This window comes from Procambarus clarkii, chromosome 28 (assembly GCF_040958095.1).
Source record: "Procambarus clarkii isolate CNS0578487 chromosome 28, FALCON_Pclarkii_2.0, whole genome shotgun sequence".
NCBI classification, from domain to species: Eukaryota; Metazoa; Arthropoda; class Malacostraca; order Decapoda; family Cambaridae; genus Procambarus; species Procambarus clarkii.
The window spans coordinates 41,576,384-41,598,272 of record NC_091177.1 but is presented as its reverse complement, the minus strand read 5'-3'; the positions used below and the strand labels follow the sequence as shown (position 1 = coordinate 41,598,272).

The following is a 21,889-nucleotide window of genomic DNA, read 5'->3' as shown; positions in this document are numbered from 1 at the left end:
TTATTACGACCATTAAAATTCCACATTAATCACATACTATTTTTTACATTTAACTCCATGAATGGCCTAGGATGGAGATAGTTATACTAATATTGTTTACAGTATTTAACGTAGGCCTATGGATAAAAGTCAGTGTCCGTCGAGTACCCCAGACCATTTCGGTTTTCATTTGGGTAAAGCTCTAGCGTCTGACCTCCAACTTCGAACAGCCACAATCAAACAGACAGACAGACATTCTCTCTAATAGGTATACATACATTACAGTTCCAGGTTTGAATTTTGTTTTGGAAAAAATCACAGCCGTCGTACTGCATGGCCCCAATGTGCACTTGTCTGGGGACCCCACGAGAATAGGGGCCCCCTGTGAGCATAGGACATGCTCATTATAACAGCAAAATGTGTTAGTATTTAGGTCTTGGTGAAAAAACACTTATATAATATAACCCTACATCCTGGTGTGTGACTAAATACTAAATATTTTAGATATATATCCAGGTGACTAACTCTTTCAGCAGAAATGAAATGAAATGTGTTGAGTGGAGCACAGAAGAGGAAGAGAGCTGCAGAGGAGAAAATAGGAAAACTTCCAAAATTAACATCGTGGCTCAACACAGATACAACAATAGCCACTCATACAATTCCTTTAGTTATAGCATCCACTCCTGCAATGACAGCCACTAGTACTGTTCCTTCAGAAATAGCATCCTCATCAGCATCCATTCCTGCTACCAATCATCCAGTTTCATCAAACATACCATCATTGCCTGTTGCTGCTGCTGGTGACATTTTACAAGAGGTAATACCCAAATCTGTAACAGTAAAGGAATTTGCAATCCCAGAGACAGATCCGAGGCAATGGAACATTAATGATACTGACACAATAGATTACTGTATTCGTAGTGGGCCCTCTTCATGTCAGAATCATGATGGCAACCCTCCAAACTCACGCAGAGTTTATAAAGCAGGAGTAGAGGATATGAAATTGAGGTATTTATCACACAATGTGTTTAAACATGAACTTCTGGAATGGCGAGTATGTAAACCCTGAAAGGCTACTCTATTCACCATCCCAAGGTCGTTTGTATTGCTCTGTGTGTTGCCTATTGTCCAAACAAAATTTCCCTTTGCTATATTGGAGTTCAGTGACAGAAAGCACAGCAGTGTTATTGTATAACATGAAAATGGAGAACATAGAAATTGCATGATAGCATATCTGATAACTCATAAAGAAACTGGAGGTGTAGATTTCTTTACTTGAGCAGCATCGCTCAGAGCAGGAATATTGGCATAGAGTGTTGACACGTGTGGTTTCTGTAATTCGTCTTCTTGCCTCTAGAGGTTTGCTATTTCGTGGAGAAAATCAGATTATTAGGTCAGCAAAAAATGGCAACTATTTAGGTATAGCAGAGAATCTGACCCTTTCTTGGAAGAACATCTCAAAATGTATGTACATACTGGAAAAGGAAATCCATCATATATATCTCAAAATGTTTATGAGGAATTTATTGAATTAATGGGACAACATGTTCTTTGTACTATTCTTGAAGAAGTAAAAGAGGCAAAGTATTATTCAATTAGTGCAGATTCCACTCCAGACATCTTACACACAAATCAACTGACATTTACTGTTCAATACATTAAAGGCTGTGAACTTGTGGAACGTTTCTTGATGTTCATCCCCATCTTTTCTCATGGAACAAAGGATCTAACAGAAACTGTCGTGGATTTTATTATTGAGAACAAAATTCCATTATCAAAGTGCTGTAGTCAGTCATACGATAATGTGAGAGTATGGTATTTCCGTTAACCCTATACACTTCTTAGCCCCACCTTGAGCGTCAGCTGTAAAATGACCAATTTTTCCACACAACCCTAGCACTGTGCTGGGCGCCAGAATGTGAGATTATTACTGGTTAAGGGGATGTGGATTTGAAGGTTTGCCTATGATAAACAAATGAATCACTCTGCAGGCGTGAGCAAGGCGCCAAAGATCTAAGGACTTTTGGTGTAAATGATGGCCAGGGCGGTCTTCAATTCCTTAAGCAATACCGAACCTTCCTCACTTAGGTCGTTCTCTCTGCAACTTGCTTGCAAGCAAATCTGGCAGTTAGAGGACGGATAAATCATAAATTCGGTGTGAGAATCATAAATTCTCACACCGAATTTATGATTCAGTGTTTTGGGTTAGTGGCTGGATCCCGAGCCAGCTCAAATCAACGAATTTTCATGTAGCAAGACAATAAATATGGGGGCAGTACTCCAGCATGAGGAATAACATCAAAGGCACGTGTAAAAAAAATAATGAATATATATACAACAACTTATTTGCTAATACACCGTAACACACGTTTGTTACGTTATCCAAGAGTGTCACTTTAATAACTGTCAAAATACCACTGCGAAGCAGGAATTCGTTACCACCATCACTCTCTCAGGTGTTGTAAGAGACAACCGTCTCGACCCACTGGACAGGTCATGAATAGAAGTGAACTAACCTGTGAACACTCTTAGCAATTACTGCTCGAGCTACTGGCAGTATCAGTACACTTTACCAACACAACAAATTTACACACACACGTAAATGAATACAAAGAACACTGTCACCAAGACAGTCACAACAATAACAACAGTTAATTACTTTACTTAAACAATGTCACCAAGGCATACAATCACAACAACATGTAATTATTTTAACAATGTCATCAAGACATACAATCACAATGAATTAATTAACACTCAGTTTATGCTAATCCTTCTGTCACTCAGACAGTCAACACTCACTCAAACAATTTATGTTATCACTACTGTTACTCCGACAGTCAACAGTCAGAGATAATTAACTATCAAACAATTTTCAATTTATATGGAGAATTTTCCCAGTAGGAATTTATTTAATTTATTTACTTAAATTATTAACTTATTTGTTTACTTCAATTCAATATTATCAATTAAGAATTGACTGTATATTTACTACTGGACTTTGCAAAGTCCAGTAGTAAATATACTACTTTGACTGTATATTTACTACAGTCCACTTTGCAAAGTGGACTGTATTTTATTAATTAGTCCTGCTGGGAGTTATCCAATTCACAAGTTTTTGGGAAGGGGGATAATACTTATGTAGCCTATCACACCTGGTATTGATAATGCCAGTAAACTACAAAATAATAGTTATGCTACTAAATGGGTTAGTAAATACAGTTATTTCTTAGCTAGCGAGTAGAAACACCCTGATAATAGGCACTGGACATCCTTCTATCCCGTGTATGAAACGTCGTTGGACAGGGTTCTTGTGGTGACCGGGAATGTCTAGTGTTAACACAGGCTGACTCAATGTTATTTCTTCCTCCCTCAAACTGCACCTGCGGAGTAACTAATAATCTGTAACTACTATACACAGCTTATATTTGGGAAGGAATTTATATTAAGAAACAAGGGCCTACCCATTCCGGGTGGGGAGCAGATATTGTAACCGGACCACAATATTGTGGAGGCGGTCGCCTATGGGGTATGGGACGACCGACCACGTGGTAATCGGCATATACATATATAGATGCGTAATAAGGAAGATAGTTGCTCACCTTGAGCTGAAGTCTTCTGGGGGGCGAGCTGAAGCAATATGATGGCTTCTTAGGAGAGAGAATGGGCGGGGTCCAAGAAAACTGGCCAATATGACCACTGTCCAAGGGGCGTCAGTAACAGGTCTGCTTGCAGTCAGGTGCGGTTCTTCTCTGTCTTCTCTGCCCCCAGGTGTCCTCGGAGGAGGTGTGCAGTCACTGTGCAGGGCCGCCGTCCACCAATCAGGAGCACCTAGAATAAGAGATATTCCCGTTGGCGGGCACTTTGAATGTGGTTCCCTTCACACTGTCACTTCCGGTTTTCCGTGTGGTGCAGCAATACACACCCGCTATACACTGCCTCGAGTGAGGAAAATATCTCTTCTCTACTCACCCAATGCTATGACGAAATGCCAATTGTTTATTTTCACCACTAAGCTATTAACATTTGACTGTTCCTAAGGATGTTCACAGCTGGATTGACAATCACTTTCTCAGAAGCACACATGACACTGAATCCATTTCCACTTTGAATCAGAATACGAGCACACGTTATCTACCATCACTTCCTTAAGTGGTTTACCCAACAATTCTCCCCTGAGTATTGCACATGACTCCTTACTTAGTGATCTTCAAAATGCTTCACCTTGCGGATGACAAACGTGGTCTGGCTTGTCCTAGACCAGTGTTTGTGTCGTAAATTCCTTCTTCAAGTACGATTTCAAATTCAATTGCACCGTGAAGGTTCACCAGGGATTTGGCATCTGGCTTGTTTTCCGGTTACAAAATAGTACTGTATATCTAGATTTAAGAAAAACCGCTTGCCCGGAGCTCTTGGGCATAGCGTAGTCCTCCACTCGTATCTAGGGTTCGAATGGCATCTCCTGGCACGTTGGTGAAACTCCAAGATACGTGTGACGTCATCACCTGCCGACCAATCATAGCCATAGGCTTTTCCCGCGTTTTCGCGGGGAAGATATAAAGGGATAGGTTAACGAAACTTGAATCTTTAATCATGCAACAATATATGAAAGCAATAAATTTAGGCTTTCAGAGATTCATCTCTCACAGATAATGCCTCAAATATATCTGGATGATATAGTGGATTACAAGCACGGATTCATCAACTCAATGAGTCTGCCATCTATTATTCCTGTGCTGGACACAGCCTAAACTTGTGAGTAAAAGCAGCAGACACTTGACCACAAAAAAAATTGTGGTCAAGCGTCTGTCTGACACGCGATGGTCAGCACATTTTGATGCTGTATATGCTCTGTATGGGGGTTTCGAGAATATTAAATATGCACTGGAATCTCTATCAGCTAACAATGAACAAGAAGTGAATACAAGGTGAGAGGCAGAATAATTGAATAAAACAATGGAAAACCTGGGAAAAGAATCAAACAATTCTTTGGATGAAAGGCTAGAATGACGGTGAAGACATTTACATGTTGTTGTTTTAGATTCAGCTACTTGGAACAGAAAGTTCCAGCAGCATGGGCTATGGTGAGCCCGTCGTACTTATCTGGCACAGGAGATATGCCCCGACATTTACATGTAGTTAGGGTCAGGATACCTTGTAATATCAAGTTATAATTACAGCATGGGCGAGAGTTGCTGGTGCCCTGGGGAGTGTCGATGTGGGAGGTGGCAGCGGACGGCCAGGACGCTAACGTGACTCTGATGCAGCTCTCTAGGGTGGTCGACCAAGCTCGGCGGGTACGTCACTCAAATTACTGCTGATGTGTAAGGTTACTCTCACATATCTGTTGACGTGTTTAGGTCACTCACATTACTGCCGAAATGAGTAGGACACTCTGATATTACTGCTGATGCAGGTTGGTCATTCCCACTGTTTAGTGTGCCAATGGTCAGTAAAGGATCAATATGAACAAAGAACGTACAAAAATATACATTTAATCAGAGAACGTAATTGCTAATACACGGAGAGAAACTTACTCTACTGACTGATGTTATGCTGAGCTAATATTGCATCAAAGCGAGTGACTCTAGTCGTCTTAATAACAATCAGGTGTCGACAGTCCTGTCTTACTTTTAACACCTATCTCGTGATTAGGCTTATCCTAACATTGCGGGTCACAAAGGAAATAATGTGAGTTCTGTCTGATACTGGGGAACACTTAATTAACACTTTCGCTGCTCTATCACACACATTTCGTCATAAAACCAAAATACGGAGTATGCAGGAAGACGCAAACAGCGTCAATAATTTAGCAATTTGTAAAAATTCCATTTATAGTCCGAATACTTTGGAACATTTTTTATATGAGCGTCTACATCTTCCCATTCTCTATATATGCCACGTGTCATCCCGACCACGCGGCGTGGGCGGCTACCAACGCTAATTGTTCTCGTGACCCCGCTCGTGGCCACCGCGGCCTCCCATCGAGTCGAAAAGATTCCTCTTTCGTTTTTTTTCTCAGCTATTTGTTGTTACCGGCAATATAAACACTGCCAATTGACTTCAAGAAGGATAGGGTTCAAGAACAGAGCCAATGCAAGAGGAAAGCAATGAAAGAAATCCGTACGAGAGAAAGGTATCGAGTGTTCATTGAAAGCATAGAAATGTGATACTCACACCAACAAAATTTCAGGCTGTAGATGACGAATTTTCACGCAGTGGTCTTGACAGTGCAGAAAGTGATAGTGATGTAGAAAGTGAGGTGATTGAAACAAAAACAGCACCTGAAGATGAGTTTGAATGTGAGGCGAGTTATGACAATGATGTTGCAGACCCACGTGCAGGCACTTCCATAAGGAGTAGAACCCAACTGGCCCCATGTACCGCACGGGTCCCCACGTACCACACGGGCCCCACGTACCGCACGGGCCCCACGTACCCCCACTCAACAGTTTTGCTGAAGCCGGGTCTACTGACAACACTGCACCATTTGTACAGAGTTTGACTGGAACACCAGCCTTTACTGTCCCCATACCAACCACTCCTTTGGGCTTTTTACAGTTATTTATTATGCGAGAGTTACTGAACTGTTTAGCATATGAAACAAACTTGGATGCATCACAGAGCATGTCCATTGAATATACTAACAACAAGAATAAGTGGGCTGATGTGAATGAGAGATGTTGCCAGATATTTGGGACATTCATTGTTGATGGGAATTATGGTTGCCAATGATCAGTATGTACTGGCAAACAGGGAAATTGTAGAATGTAGTTACTTTCACTAATATTATGACTGCAAAATTATATATATATATATATATATATATATATATATATATATATATATATATATATATATATATATATATATATATATATATATATATATATATGTCGTACCTAGTAGCCAGAACTCACTTCTCAGCCTACTATGCAAGGCCCGAATTGCCTAACAAGCCAAGTTTTCCTGAATTAATATATTTTCTCTAAATTTTTTCTTATGAAATGATAAAGCTCCGTTTTTCAGGAAAGGGTCCTGAAAGATATTGTTAATAGAAACGTTATCCCTACAGACAAAAATCAGAGGATACAACTGACGATTTACTATAAAACCAGAAAAACGGCCAGCCTACTCATGAGAAACTCTCCAGACACAAAACAGAACGCTTTAAAAGAGACTAACGTCGTCTATGCCTTCAAATGCCCACTTGGGGACTGTAAGCTCCAAAAAACCCAGTATATAGGCAAGACAACAACATCTCTTTCTAGGCGTTTAACGATGCATAAGCAACAGGGCTCCATTAAGGAACATATAATCTCTTCCCACAACCAAACCATCGCCAGAGAAATCCTAGTAAACAACACAGAAATCATCGATAGATACAGCGATAGCAGGCGGCTTGACGTTTGCGAGGCACTACACATCAAGAAGTCAACACCAGCAATCAACAGCCAATTATTGCACAACTATATTCTACCCACCTCAAGACTCCGCTCCAATATAGAAGCATCAAGAAATATGGACCAATAGGCTTTCTACAAACACTTCTATTCAATACCCATTGTTTGTGTTCTGTCTTGTGTTGATACTTTTAATACCCTATTAATATCCCCTCTTGTTCTGTCTTGTGATAATGCCACATCACCCCTCCCACCTCACTCAAATGTAGATATAAAATCGGAGATACGTAAGTTCTATTCAGTTGTGTATTTGTGAACTAAAGTCTTTGAAAATGTAATAAGTTTTACGAAACGCGCCCGTGTCGCGTCAGACTAGAAATAAAAATGAATTTTGGAGAATTAATTTTTGATTTACCTCCAACAGTGAAGCGTAATGTACGAAAGATTGAGAAAATTCGTGTTAGAATTATTAATCTTACATTTTCGGTCATATTTAATAATATATGTCTACAGGAAAGACTGCTACCAAAATATACTAATATATATATATATATATATATATATATATATATATATATATATATATATATATATATATATATATATATATATATATATATATATATATATATATATATATATATATATATATATATTTATGTCGTGCCTAGTAGCCAGAACGCACTTCTCTGCCTGCTATGCAAGGCCCAATTTGCCTAGTAAGCCAAGTTTTAATGAATTTATATATTTTCTAAAAAAAAATCTTATTAAATGATAAAGCTACCCATTTCATTATGTATGAGGCCAATTTTTTTTATTGGAGTTAAAATTAACGTAGATATATGACCGAACCTAACCAACCCTACCTAACCTATCTTTATAGGTTAGATTAGGTTAGGTAGCCGAAAAAGTTAGGTTAGGTAGGTTAGGTAGTCGAAAAAACATTAATTCATGAAAACTTGGCTTATTAGGCAAATCGGGCCTTGCATAGTAGGCTGAGAAGTGCGTTCTGGCTACTAGGTACGACATATATATATATATATATATATATATATATATATATATATATATATATATATATATATATATATATATATATATATATATATATATATATATATATATATATATATATATATATATATATATATATATATGGTATAATATATATATATATATATAACTGGTATAATTGTTATGAGTATGAAAATGCCTTGCAGTCGATATATATATATATATATATATATATATATATATATATATATATATATATATATATATATATATATATATGTCGTACCTAGTAGCCAGAACTCACTTCTCAGCCTACTATTCAAGGCCCGAATTGCCTAATAAGCCAAGTTTTCCTGAATTAATATATTTACTATAATTTTTTTCTTATGAAATGATAAAGCTACCCTTTTCACTATGTATGAGGTCAATTTTTTTTTATTGGAGTTAAAATTAACGTAGATATATGACCGAACCTAACCAACCCTACCTAACCTAACCTAACCTATATATATAGGTAAGGTTAGGTTAGGTAGCCAAAAAAAGCTAGGTTAGGTTAGGTTAGGTAGGTTAGGTAGACGAAAAAACATTAATTCATGAAAACTTGGCTTATTAGGCAAATCGGGCCTTGCATAGTAGGCTGAGAAGTGAGTTCTGGCTACTAGGTACGACATATATATATATACATATATATATGTCGTACCTAGTAGCCAGAACGCATTTCTCAGCCTACTATGCAAGGCCCGATTTGCCTAATAAGCCAAGTTTTCCTGAATTAATATATTTTCTCTATTTTTTCTCTAATGAAATGATAAAGCTACCCATTTCATTATGTATGAAATCAATTTTTTGTTATTGGAGTTAAAATTAACGTAGATATATGACCGAACCTAACCAACCCTACCTAACCTAACCTAACCTATCTTTATAGGTTAGGTTAGGTTAGGTAGCCCAAAAAGTTAGGTTAGGTTAGGTTAGGTAGGTTAGGTAGTCGAAAAACAATTAGTTTATGAAAACTTGGCTTATTAGTCAAATTGGGCCTTGCATAGTAGGCTGATAAGTGATTTCTGGCTACTAGGTACGACATATATATATATATATATATATATATATATATATATATATATATATATATATATATATATATATATATATATATATATATATATATATATATATATATATATATGTCGTACCTAGTAGCCAGAACTCACTTCTCAGCCTACTATTCAAGGCCCGATTTGCCTAATAAGCCAAGTTTTCCTGAATTAATATATTTACTATAATTGTTTTCTTATGAAATGATAAAGCTACCCTTTTCACTATGTATGAGGTCAATTTTTTTTTATTGGAGTTAAAATTAACGTAGATATATGACCGAACCTAACCAACCCTACCTAACCTAACCTAACCTATATTTATAGGTAAGGTTAGGTTAGGTAGCCAAAAAAAGCTAGGTTAGGTTAGGTTAGGTAGGTTAGGTAGACGAAAAAACATTAATTCATGAAAACTTGGGTTATTAGGCAAATCGGGCCTTGCATAGTAGGCTGAGAAGTGAGTTCTGGCTACTAGGTACGACATATATATATATATATATATATATATATATATATATATATATATATATATATATATATATATATATATATATATATATGTCGTACCTAGTAGCCAGAACTCACTTATCAGCCTACTATGCAAGGCCCAATTTGACTAATAAGCCAAGTTTTCATAAACTAATTGTTTTTCGACTACCTAACCTACCTAACCTAACCTAACCTAACTTTTTGGGCTACCTAACCTAACCTAACCTATAAAGATAGGTTAGGTTAGGTTAGGTAGGGTTGGTTAGGTTTGGTCATATATCTACGTTAATTTAAATTCCAATGAAAAAAAATTGACCTCATACATAATGAAATGGGTAGATTTATCAATTCATAAGAAAAAAATTAGAGAAAATATATTAATTCAGGAAAACTTGGCTTATTAGGCAAATCGGGCCTTGCATAGTAGGCTGACAAGTGCGTTCTGGCTATTAGGTACGACATATATATATATATATATATATATATATATATATGCGAACAAGCCTGAATGGTCCCCAGGACTATATGCGAATGAAAACTCACACCCCAGAAGTGACTCGAACCCATACTCCCAGGAGCAACGCAACTGGTAACTACAGGGCGCCTTAATCCGCTTGACCATCACGGCCGGACATAAGGAAATGATAGCCGAAGCTATTTGAACAACTTCCCCGCCGGCACTCGGATGGTAATCTTGGGCATAGCCTTTTATCAAATCACCTCATTCTTTGGTCAAGCGGATTAAGGCGCCCTGTAGGTACCAGTTGCGTTGCTCCTGGGAGTATGGGTTCGAGTCACTTCTGGGGTGTGAGTTTTCATTCATATATATATATATATATATATATATATATATATATATATATATATATATATATATATATATATATATATATATATATATATATATATATATCGACTGCAAGGCATTTTCATACTCATAACAATTATACCAGTCCCAAAGACAATACAGACAGACCAACAGTAATGTAATATCTAACAAATGCAAAACAATATACATTACTGAGAAAAATCTGAGTCTCGATGTAGGTACAATGTCATGGAACTTTCATGGTTTATAATCCAAATAAACCTGACAAGTATGGAGTAAACCTTGTGACGTGTTACAGTATCTCAGCTGCTCTGGGCAGATGTAATGTGGCTCACACTCTCATCATATATAAAAACAGTGCTTCTTTTGGCCCTTGCTGTGTGAAAGTTGTAGGATTAAATAAGAAACAGATGCACAATCAACAATGTTTACTTTAATCTTAAGCATTAATAAACATAACAAAATGGTACCTGAAATTACTTTGTGAGTATACATACATACAAGAAAATATGACCAACATTACATTACTTGTAATGAATGTGGTGACTATACAGTATTTACAATTCAACACGACCACCGTCACACGACGAAGGAGGAAGCAAACAGTGAGTAATGGAAGCAGTGATGAATCCCAGGAACACCAGAGGAGAGCTTGTTTTCTGTAGTCGACAGCAGGGCTATATATTACTGAGAATGACTGACTACTGGTGACATATATATAAATCTAGTTTCCGACATTTTCAAGAGGAAACTAGATTTATTCCTCCAAGGAGTGCCGGACCAACCGGGCTGTGGTGGGTATGTGGGCTTACGGGCCGCTCCAAGCAACAGCCTGGTGGACCAAACTCTCACAAGTCAAGCCTGGCCTCGGGCCGGGCTTGGGGAGTAGAAGAACTCCCAGAACCCCATCAACCAGGTATCAACATCACGTCAGGTGGCAATGCTGTAGATGACGAGGAGCCGGTAAAATAACAAGTAGTTAGCAGCTGTAACAGCTCACCGGGGAGCTGCACCTGGCTGGGGTCACGGGGCTTGTAGAGAGTGACCAGGTGGAGAATATCCAGTCAGAAGTCTGGGGTGACTGTCTGGTTTTATGCTGTCGTAGAGATGGAGTGTAGCATGAAGACAGTGAAGGTGATAGGAGGAGACAGTTTTCCACAGCTGTGCAGGGGAATTACATGACAGCTCCTCCCAGAAGCCCCTTCCTATTGCTTGAGATGTTGCTGCTTGAGGTATGGTGGAAGTGGGAGGTTCCACTTCATGGGCACGGGATAGTGCTTCTGCGACTATATTGTCCGAGCCTTTGATGTAGATCTTGAGATTGTAGTTCTGCGGGTACAAGGCCCAACGGAGTAGATGCTGTAGAGAATTGGGCTTGTAGGAACCGAAGAGAATTGTGGTCAGAGTAGATCATGATGGGTTGGTGTCCTTGAAGGTAGGGTTCATATCGTTGCAAGCACAGTAAGATGGCGAGTAGCTCTTTTTTATAGAGCCGTAATTTCTCTGGTGAGGTTTCAGTGTGTAACTGTAGTAGCTGACTGGTAAGACTTCTCCCTCTCGCTGCTGTATTAACACATTCCCAATGCCAATGCTGCTGGCATCGATATTGAGGATTAAGGGTCGTTTCACATCTGGCAAGGGGAGAATTGATTAGTGCAAAGTTTTCAGTTGTTCAAAAGCAATGGATTGGGAGGTGGTCCAAACGTACTTTCTTTTGGGGCTGGTAATGTGGATTAGAGGTGTGGCAATGGTACTAAAATTCGTGCAAAAACGACGGTAACAGATACCAAGACACATTCCTGTATATGAGGATGACAGCAGTGCTACTGGTGACACTGTTGCAACACCCGGACCATCAGGCGTGTGGCCGCCACTCTTCCCTTCTTCACCTAGAAATGAACATTGGTAATCTGACTCAGAAGACGAGGTTCAAACAACTAGTGGTGCTGCTGCTAGGAGAAGACCTCATATTGTTGATAAACCTGAACGTCTGAAAAGGAACTTGATCCATCAACAAATTCACATTGAGAAAGCGCTGAGGTGTGGTGTCTGCTACAAGTCTGGTAAAAGGAAGGATACTAGATGGGGGCCTCGTAGCCTGGTGGATACGCGCAGGACTCATAATTCTGTGGCGCGGGTTCGATTCCCGCACGAGGCAGAAACAAATGGGCAAAAGTTTCTTTCACCCTGAATGCCCCTGTTACCTAGCAGTAAATAGGTACCTGGGAGTTAGTCAGCTGTCACGGGCTGCTTCCTGGGGGTGGAGGCCTGGTCGAGGACCGGGCCGCGGGGACACTAAAAGCCCCGAAATCATCTCAAGATAACCTCAAGATATAGGTGCAAGTCGTGTCGTTTGCCACTGTGTGCTGCACCGTACTACAGCTTGTACCATCGCAAGAGGACATTCGGGGTGACTAAGCGGTTATGCTTACCCACCATCCTCCTTTACCTATAAAACATCTGTTGAGCAACTTCAAGAAGCCTTTTCCTGGAGCAGGTGCAAGGGTTTAACCTAATGTTCAACTCATGCTCTACAAACATCATCCGGTGGTAAATACAAATATGTTTATTCATTTATGTATACATATGATATTAGGATACAAACACTTATGAAGGAAGCAACACACTAACGAATGATATGGTATTAACAATGTCGGGAATGAATAATGACTGTAAATAATGAAGAAAAGCTGGTAGTGTTCACATGACTTTATCTAATGGTATTGGTAACGTTGTTTCAATACTTGTTTTTATATGCAAATATTCATTTAGAGCATTCTATTGAGAACAATATGATTCATTCAAAATTGAACGACGTAGCAAGACAATTGAGGTAAAAAAGCTGAAAAGAGAATAAATATTTGTGTGTGGTGGTTAGTTCACAAGCGACGCTCGGCCTACCTACCTTGAAGGACGCGGTGGGTTGCCCCCCAGAGCAGCGAAAGTGTTTTTGTAACTGTGTGTACTTTGAGGAGGACTAAATAGAATGCAGCTTGGAGAAAGTCTCTAGGGACAGAAATTGTAGCAGTTTAGTGTGCCAATGTTCAGTAAAGGATCAACATGAACAAGTAACGTACAAAAATATATATTTAATCAGAGAATGTAATTGCTAATACATGAGGAGAAATATACTCTACTGACTGATGTTATACTGAGCTAATATTGCATCAGAGCAACTCTTGCCATCTCAGTAACCAATCAGGTGGCATTCACGTGTCGACACTCCTGTATTACTTCTAACACCTTTCTCATGACAAGGCCTATCTTAACATTGCCGGGCTCAAGGGAAATAATGTGAGTTCTCTCTGATACTCGAGATCACTTAATCAAGTTCAAGTTTTATTGAGATAATAAAAGACATCTCTAAAGGGTAGAGTAGCTGAGGTTATTTGTACCCTCAACTATTTAAAAAGGCATATAGTACACAAATCTATTCAGTACACAAATATTAGTCATATTTTACTCTTCACACTCCAATAGTTATCACCTTGAAATATAGTCAAATCATTATAATGTAATGAAATATAAAATCATTAATTAAAAAAACATTAATTATTCATTAATCCTAATCACATTAATCATATTGAAAACGACATAGTAACAAAAGCTAGGGACCAATAAAAAGCTTTTTTATTGCCATATACAGAGAAAAACAATCAGGGACCACGGTTTGGGTTAAAGAGACCAGGAGGGGAGGAGGGGGGGGGAGGAGGAAGTCATACGGAAAATGATAAGGAGATGTGTGAAGAACTAAACAAAAGATTCCTGGTCTTTATAATGGAACCACTGTGGAGACAAGAGTTGAGTGATGAAAGGCCAGAGGAACACTGGATGACACAGTAGTCACAGTTTAAAAGGTTAAAAAAACACCTGAAGGAACTAGGTCTAACCAAATCAATTGTGCCACACTTAATATTACTATGGCCACTGGAGGAGGCTGCAGAGGTACTGTGTCACTCACTAACTGAGTTTTTAATAAACACTCGAAACAGGAATTCTTCAATAATTATGGAAAAAAGTCAAATGTAGTCCCAATATTCAAGAAAGGGGACAGAAAGAAGGCACTAAATTACAGACCTTTGTCACCGACAATTATTCCTTGCAAATTGCTAGAGAGAGTAATCAGGTCGAGAATAGTGGAACATCTAGAGAGAATAAACCTAATAAAAGTTTATAAAATTAAAAGTTTATAAAATAAACTTTACTCACCAAGCTGTACTCACTTAGCTGTACTCACCTAGTTAAACTCATCTAGTTGTACTCATCAAGCTTAACTCAAGTAGTTGTATTCACCTAGCTGTACTCACCTTGCTGGACCTGCCTCCCTGTGCTCATGTATTTGTACTCACCCAATTGTAATTACTTAATTAGTTGTACTCACTTAGCTGTACTAGTCTAGTTGCACTCGCCAAGCTGTACTCATTTAGTTGTACTCACTTAGATGTTCTCACCTAGCTATTTTAATCAAGCTACATTAACCTTGATGTAATAACCTAGTTGAACTCACCTTATATTCACCTTGCTGTACCACCCTAGCTGTAAGCACGTAATTGTACTGTCCTAGTTGTGCTCATCTAGTTGTAGTCAACTAACTTAACTAGCTACTCGTACTTAACCAAGATGTGCTCACCTACTTGTTCTTACCAAGCTATGTACTCATCTAGTTTTACTCAACTAGGCGTACTCACCCTGATAGTGCTCAGCTACCTGTACTCATCTTGAAGTACTCACCTAATTGTAATAATCTCGTTGTATTCTCCTTGTACTTATCTAGTAGTACTCACCTACTTGTATTCACCTAACAGTGCTCGAGTTGTACTAACCTACACGTACTCCCTCTAGTTATACTCTTATAGTTGTATTCACCTAGTTGTACTTCCCTAGTTACACTCATGTAGTTGTACTAAACTAGTTGTACTCACCTACTTGTACTCCCTCTATTTGCAGTAATGTAGTTGTACTCACCCCATATGTTCTTAATGTAAAATCTGCTATAATATAGATGTATATATAATAAAGATATTTTGATAAACTTAAAATTGTGAATTCCATTAAAAATGTTAGAATCAATGTTGTGTGTCCTTCATACATCTACGACACCAAATTTCCCATTTATGTTATAGTATTTTACATGAAGTATGTTACGGCCCTACTGGGTCGCAACCGGGTTCTTTTCTGGTGTTATTAGAATTCGGGAATCCGGCCCCAAGTTAGTAGTGCCTTTCAAGGGGTGTGTTCCGTAACGCAAGTTAAATTAAAGGGGAAGGGATACAAATGCACTGCTTTATATATATAATCACCACCACCATAAATAAATATATAAACTATCACATGAGGGGTATAAATACACAATGTACAGAATCGTCTTCCTCTGAAGACACAGGATGCTCCACGGTGCTCACGATGAGTAGCCCTGGTTCCTTTCTTCGTGGCCCACGATGAATCCTCTGGGCTTCTCTTGGCGAATCTACCCTGGCCACAGGCCTGACAAATCACAGTCCCACTGGGTGCTCCGTCGTGGAGGCCTTCAACCACAATCCAGCCTGTAGTTGCCAGGTTTCGATCAGCTACGCTGTGTAGGCCACTCCACGACCAATACTAGGGTTGCGAGCCCTAGGCAGGAGCCTCGTGTGATTCCGCTGATCACTCTCCACTCTCAGTACCACAGTGGCTAGTCTCCTCCACCAGCCAGCCCCCAGATACAACGATTCCTCGACTCTGCCACGTCACAGGCAGGCTAACACTCTCAACAGTGTTCGTCCGGGGGTGACTCACAGCTTCTTCAGAGCAAACTCATGGAGAGACTTTGGCTGCCTTGGGTACACTGATCCATCGTCCTTTACAGCAGTCCCAGGTCGACTCTGTAATCAGACACGTCATTAGCACTGGGACTAGGGAACCTCACTTACGGGCTTAGACACAAACGTCCACCTATCTACTCCATAGATGGCGTTGCTGTCTAAGCACCACCTCACCAGAGGTCAGCAGCGGCTATGTTACGAGCTGATTAAGATGGGAAACCAGCCCCTGTGGCCAGTATATCCCGTCCTCGGTAGATGGCGTCGTCCATTTGGAGGGGGTTTCGGGAGCCGACTCACAGATGGCATTGTCGTCACTGCTCCGTGCTACGACGCTAGACTCGGGTCCGTAACAAAGTACATAAATATAATTTATAAACAAATTTTAATCATGAAAACAGTATTATTTACTATATTAGTTAGCAAATACTGGTATAACTTTCTTTTTAGCAAAATCATATTAACAAATTAAATAAACAGTTAGACTAAATAAATGTTTTACACACTTTTTATACAACTCAGACACAGCAATTATAATTATTATTAATGTAAGTTATAAAATGACATAAAAACTTAATAAATGAACATGAAAAAATACTTTTTAAATATAAGGGAACAAATAGTGTTGCATAATCCAATATTAGCTATATCGCAAAAAAATTATAATCCAATCTTCGAGTAACTAAAAGCTTTAAGAATGTTTCATACAGCTATCCAACGAAATTAAAAATTTATATATGTAATGTATGTGAATTTATTATTTATATATGGATTTTTTTTAATATATAGGACAAATTACTGTTAGGAAATTTGTCAAATTACATAAAAAAAATAATTCACCATTCGTGGGTTAAACGCTGCTCACGGACCTGTTGAAACATAATTGCAACTTTTCTTTCCCACAATCCTATGGAAACGTTAGTGGAGGTTGCAACAACGTTTTGTGATTGCTGTGTACTGAGGCGAGCAGGTCACTCTCACACCACTACTGAGGCAGGCAGGTCACTCACACATCACTACTGAGGCAGGCAGGTCACTCTCACACCACTACTGAGGCAGGCAGGTCACTCTCACACCACTACTGAGGCGGGCAGGTCACTCTCACATCACTACTGAGGCGGGCAGGTCACTCTCACACCACTACTGAGGCAGGCAGGTCACTCTCACACCACTACTGAGGCGGGCAGGTCACTCTCACATCACTACTGAGGCGGGCAGGTCACTCTCACACCACTACTGAGGCAGGCAGGTCACTCTCACACCACTACTGAGGCGGGCAGGTCACTCTCACACCACTACTGAGGCAGGCAGGTCACTCTCACACCACTACTGAGGCAGGCAGGTCACTCTCACACCACTACTGAGGCGGGCAGGTCACTCACACACCACTACTGAGGCAGGCAGGTCACTCCCACATAACGTCTACCATGTTGACGTCAACAGCTGCGGCAGGTGTCGTGGTGCGTGACGGTGGTGGTGGTGAGCGACGACCTCGCCTTCCTCGCCGCCTTCGCCCAGTGGTCCCTCAAGGGCCGCTTGGTGGGTCCAGCGACCAGGCTCCTCGCTGTCACCAACGCTTCCTTGGTCAATAATCCAGACCTCAGCAGGACCTACTCCATGATGAACGCCATGATGCTGGTTGTAGAAGATTTCCAGAAGTAAGAAACATAAACAGTTATTTTACACTCCACTCCATGACATCACTCCACTTGTACCTGTCTGGGTAGTTCCTATTGGCATTAAGGAACATTCCTATGTTCGTTTCCTTAGTGTATACTGCAGTGTGGAAACCTCCATTCCTTTCTGTGACTGTTACATCTAGAAAAGGGCAGCTTCCCATCACTCTCCATCTCGTAAGTGAAACTTAACTCCGAATTTTGTTCGAATGCCTTCTTCCTGTTTGCGAATTTCTTTATGGGTTCCATAGAGCAGAGGGTCCTAATTGGCATGGACTTAAAACCTGCCATATAATGCAGGTACGTTGACGACATATTTATGTAGGTACCTGATGTCAGACGTTTGCAGCAGCTGAAGGAGGCATTCGAGCAAAATTAGGTGTTAAATTTTACTTATGAGATGGAGTGATGGGATGCTGCCCTTTCTAGATGTAATAGTCGCAGAAAGGAATGGAACTTCACTGACCTGTACTAAAAGACTCACCCTACAACGACGGAATCAAATGATGTACCGCCCTTCACCACTTCGTCTTCTGATCTAAGAGATCACTTTTATGATGATGCCTAGCGCTTATTCTTGACTCAGACTTTGAATTTCAATATTAAATTGAAATTGAATATATATATATATATATATATATATATATATATATATATATATATATATATATATATATATATATATATATATATATATATATATATATATATATATATATATATATATATATATATATATATATGCAGAATAACCACATATGAAAAATAGAAAATGCTTAACGCGTTTTCGGCTAATTCGCCTTCATCAGAGCAAAGTAGAATTTGATTCTACTTTGCTCTGATGAAGGCGAATTAGCCGAAAACGCGTTAAGCATTTTCTATTTTTCATATGTGGTTATTCTGCATACTTGGATCAGTGTTTTTGTGATCATTGTTGCATATATATATATATATATATATATATATATATATATATATATATATATATATATATATATATATATATATATATATATATATCACTCCTGATGTAAAGTTAATCAGTTTTGACGTTTGTTCTTTGTTTACAAAGGTACCGGTTGATAATATTCTTGATTATCTAGCTCGTGAACTAATGAATCATGTTTTACCTCTTTTTGCTGATAGTAGTGTCAATCTTGTTAAGTTGTCCATTAAAGAAAGTGAATTTACCTTTAATAATGAGTATTATTTACAGACTTTTGGAATGGCAATGGGGAATCCTTTATCGCCATTGCTTTCAAGCTTGTACATGGAATTCTTCGAAAAGAAATTTATTTAAAAAATTACCACTGGAATCATTCCATGGTTTAGATATGTTAATGATATTTGGTGTATATGGCCTTCGGATGTAAACACAGACGAATTTGTAGCCAAACTTAATGACCAAGTCACCTCTATAAAATTTACTATGGAGACTGAAATTGATAAATGTTTGCCATTCTTAGATGTACTTATTCATAGGGAAGATTTTTCACTAAAGTTTAGTGTCTACAGAAAACCTACGAATAATTTATCTTACGTTCGTTATTTTTCAGGGCATAGATACAATGTGAAAAAATCAATGTTGATTTAGACTCCTATGAAGAGTCAACTAACACAATACCTGTACCCCCTATAAGACTATTTTACAGGAACATCTTTTCCACAGCTCATAATTCGGAGGAAAGATCCTAAGATATTGTTAATAGGAACGTTATCCCTACAGACAAAAATCAGAAGATACAATTGACCATTTACTATAAAACCAAAAATAACGGCCAACCTACTCATGAAAAACTCTCCAGACACAAAGCAGAATGCCTTAGAAGAGACCAACGTCGTCTATGCCTTCAAATGTCCACTTGGGTACTGTAAGCCCCAAAGAACTCAGTATACAGGCAAGACAACAACATCTCTTTCCAGGCGATTAACAATGCATAAGCAACAGGGCTCTATTAAGGAACATATAATCTCTTCTCACAACCAAACCATCACCAGAGAAATCTTAGCAAACAACACAGAAATCATCGATAGATACAGCGATAGCAGGCGGCTTGACATCTGCGAGGCACTACACATCAAGAAGTCAACACCAGCAATCAACAGCCAATTAATGCACAACTATATTCTACCCACTTCAAGACTCCGCTACAATATAGAAGCATCAAGAAATATGGACCAATAGGCTTTCTACAATCATACTCTCTGACCAAACTAAGTTCCAAAGGGTAACGAAGGACACTACAGCCGAATTAAAAGCAAAGGTCAACAAACTGATCGAAACTGTGAACGCCAAGAAATCCGGACTCCACCTGCCAAAGATCATTGGGGAATAAAAACCTGGATATGCTTATGGAAATGTCAAGACACACAAGCCTGGAAACCCACTTCGGCCAATCATTAGCCAGATACCCACACCCACGTACAGACTGGCGAAGCGACTCAATGGCCTGCTGACTTCTTATGTTCCTTGCGCCTTCAGCCTGAAGTCTCCAAAGGAATTTGTTGACTTACTGCGGGGCACACGGGCCACAGGGATAAGAGCCTCGTTGGACGTAGAATCGCTGTTTACCAACGTACCTGTGGACGAGACAATCGGGATGATAGCCGACAGAGTGTATCGTGATCCAGCCTGTACTCCTCTTGACATACCAGAAAATATTCTGAGGAAACTACTCCAAGCTTGTACTAAAGAGGCACCCTTCTTGAGCCCGGATGGGCACATGTATAAGCAAGTAGATGGGGTCGCCATGGGTTCTCCCCTAGGTGTCCTGTTTGCAAACTTCTACATGGGTACCATCGAGCAAAAAGTCTTAGTCGACATGAACTTGAAACCGGCCATATACTGCAGGTATTTTGACGACATTTTTACACAGGTACCTGATGTCAGACATCTGCAGGAGCTGAAGGAGGCATTTGAGCAGAGTTCCGTGCTGCGTTTCACTTACGAGATGGAAAAGGATGGGAAGCTGCCCTTTCTAGATGTAACAGTCATGGAAAAGAGCGGAGGTTTCCACACTGCAGTCTACACTAAGGAAACGAACATAGGAATGTGCCTAAATGCCAACAGCGACTGCCCAGACAGGTACAAGAGGAGTGTTGTTAACGCATATGTCGACCGTGCTCTCAGCCACAGCTCAGAATGGAAGCAAGTCGACGAAGAACTCTGTAGGGTAAGGCAGGTTCTAGTCAATAACGGCTTCTCCAATGGTTTCATCGAAGACATCATAAGAAGGAAAGTGAAAAGCCATGCAACCTCCGAAGAGACAACTAACACAACACCTATACCCCCTATTAGATTATTTTACAGGAACTTCTTTTCCACAGCTCATAAAACAGAGGAAAGGGTCCTGAAAGATATTGTTAATAGAAACGTTATCCCTACAGACAAAAATCAGAGGATACAACTGACGATTTACTATAAAACCAGAAAAACGGCCAGCCTACTCATGAGAAACTCTCCAGACACAAAACAGAACGCTTTAAAAGAGACTAACGTCGTCTATGCCTTCAAATGCCCTCTTGTGGACTGTAAGCTCCAAAAAACCCAGTATATAGGCAAGACAACAACATCTCTTTCTAGGCGTTTAACGATGCATAAGCAACA

The 21,889-nt window shown here is 39.3% G+C and overlaps 1 protein-coding gene across 1 annotated transcript in view; it reads left to right on the top strand.

Annotated features, from left to right (window-relative positions):
• Positions 1 to 667: 667 nt before the first annotated feature.
• Positions 668 to 21,889, top strand: part of LOC123755121 (glutamate receptor ionotropic, delta-1-like) — a 112,602-nt gene continuing 91,380 nt past the window's right edge. Inside the window, exons 1-4 of the mRNA XM_069332719.1 lie at positions 668 to 987; positions 5,021 to 5,063; positions 6,173 to 6,286; positions 18,041 to 18,264. Of these exons, the coding sequence (XP_069188820.1) occupies positions 668 to 987; positions 5,021 to 5,063; positions 6,173 to 6,286; positions 18,041 to 18,264 (701 nt within the window). The remainder of the gene's footprint in view (positions 988 to 5,020; positions 5,064 to 6,172; positions 6,287 to 18,040; positions 18,265 to 21,889) is intronic.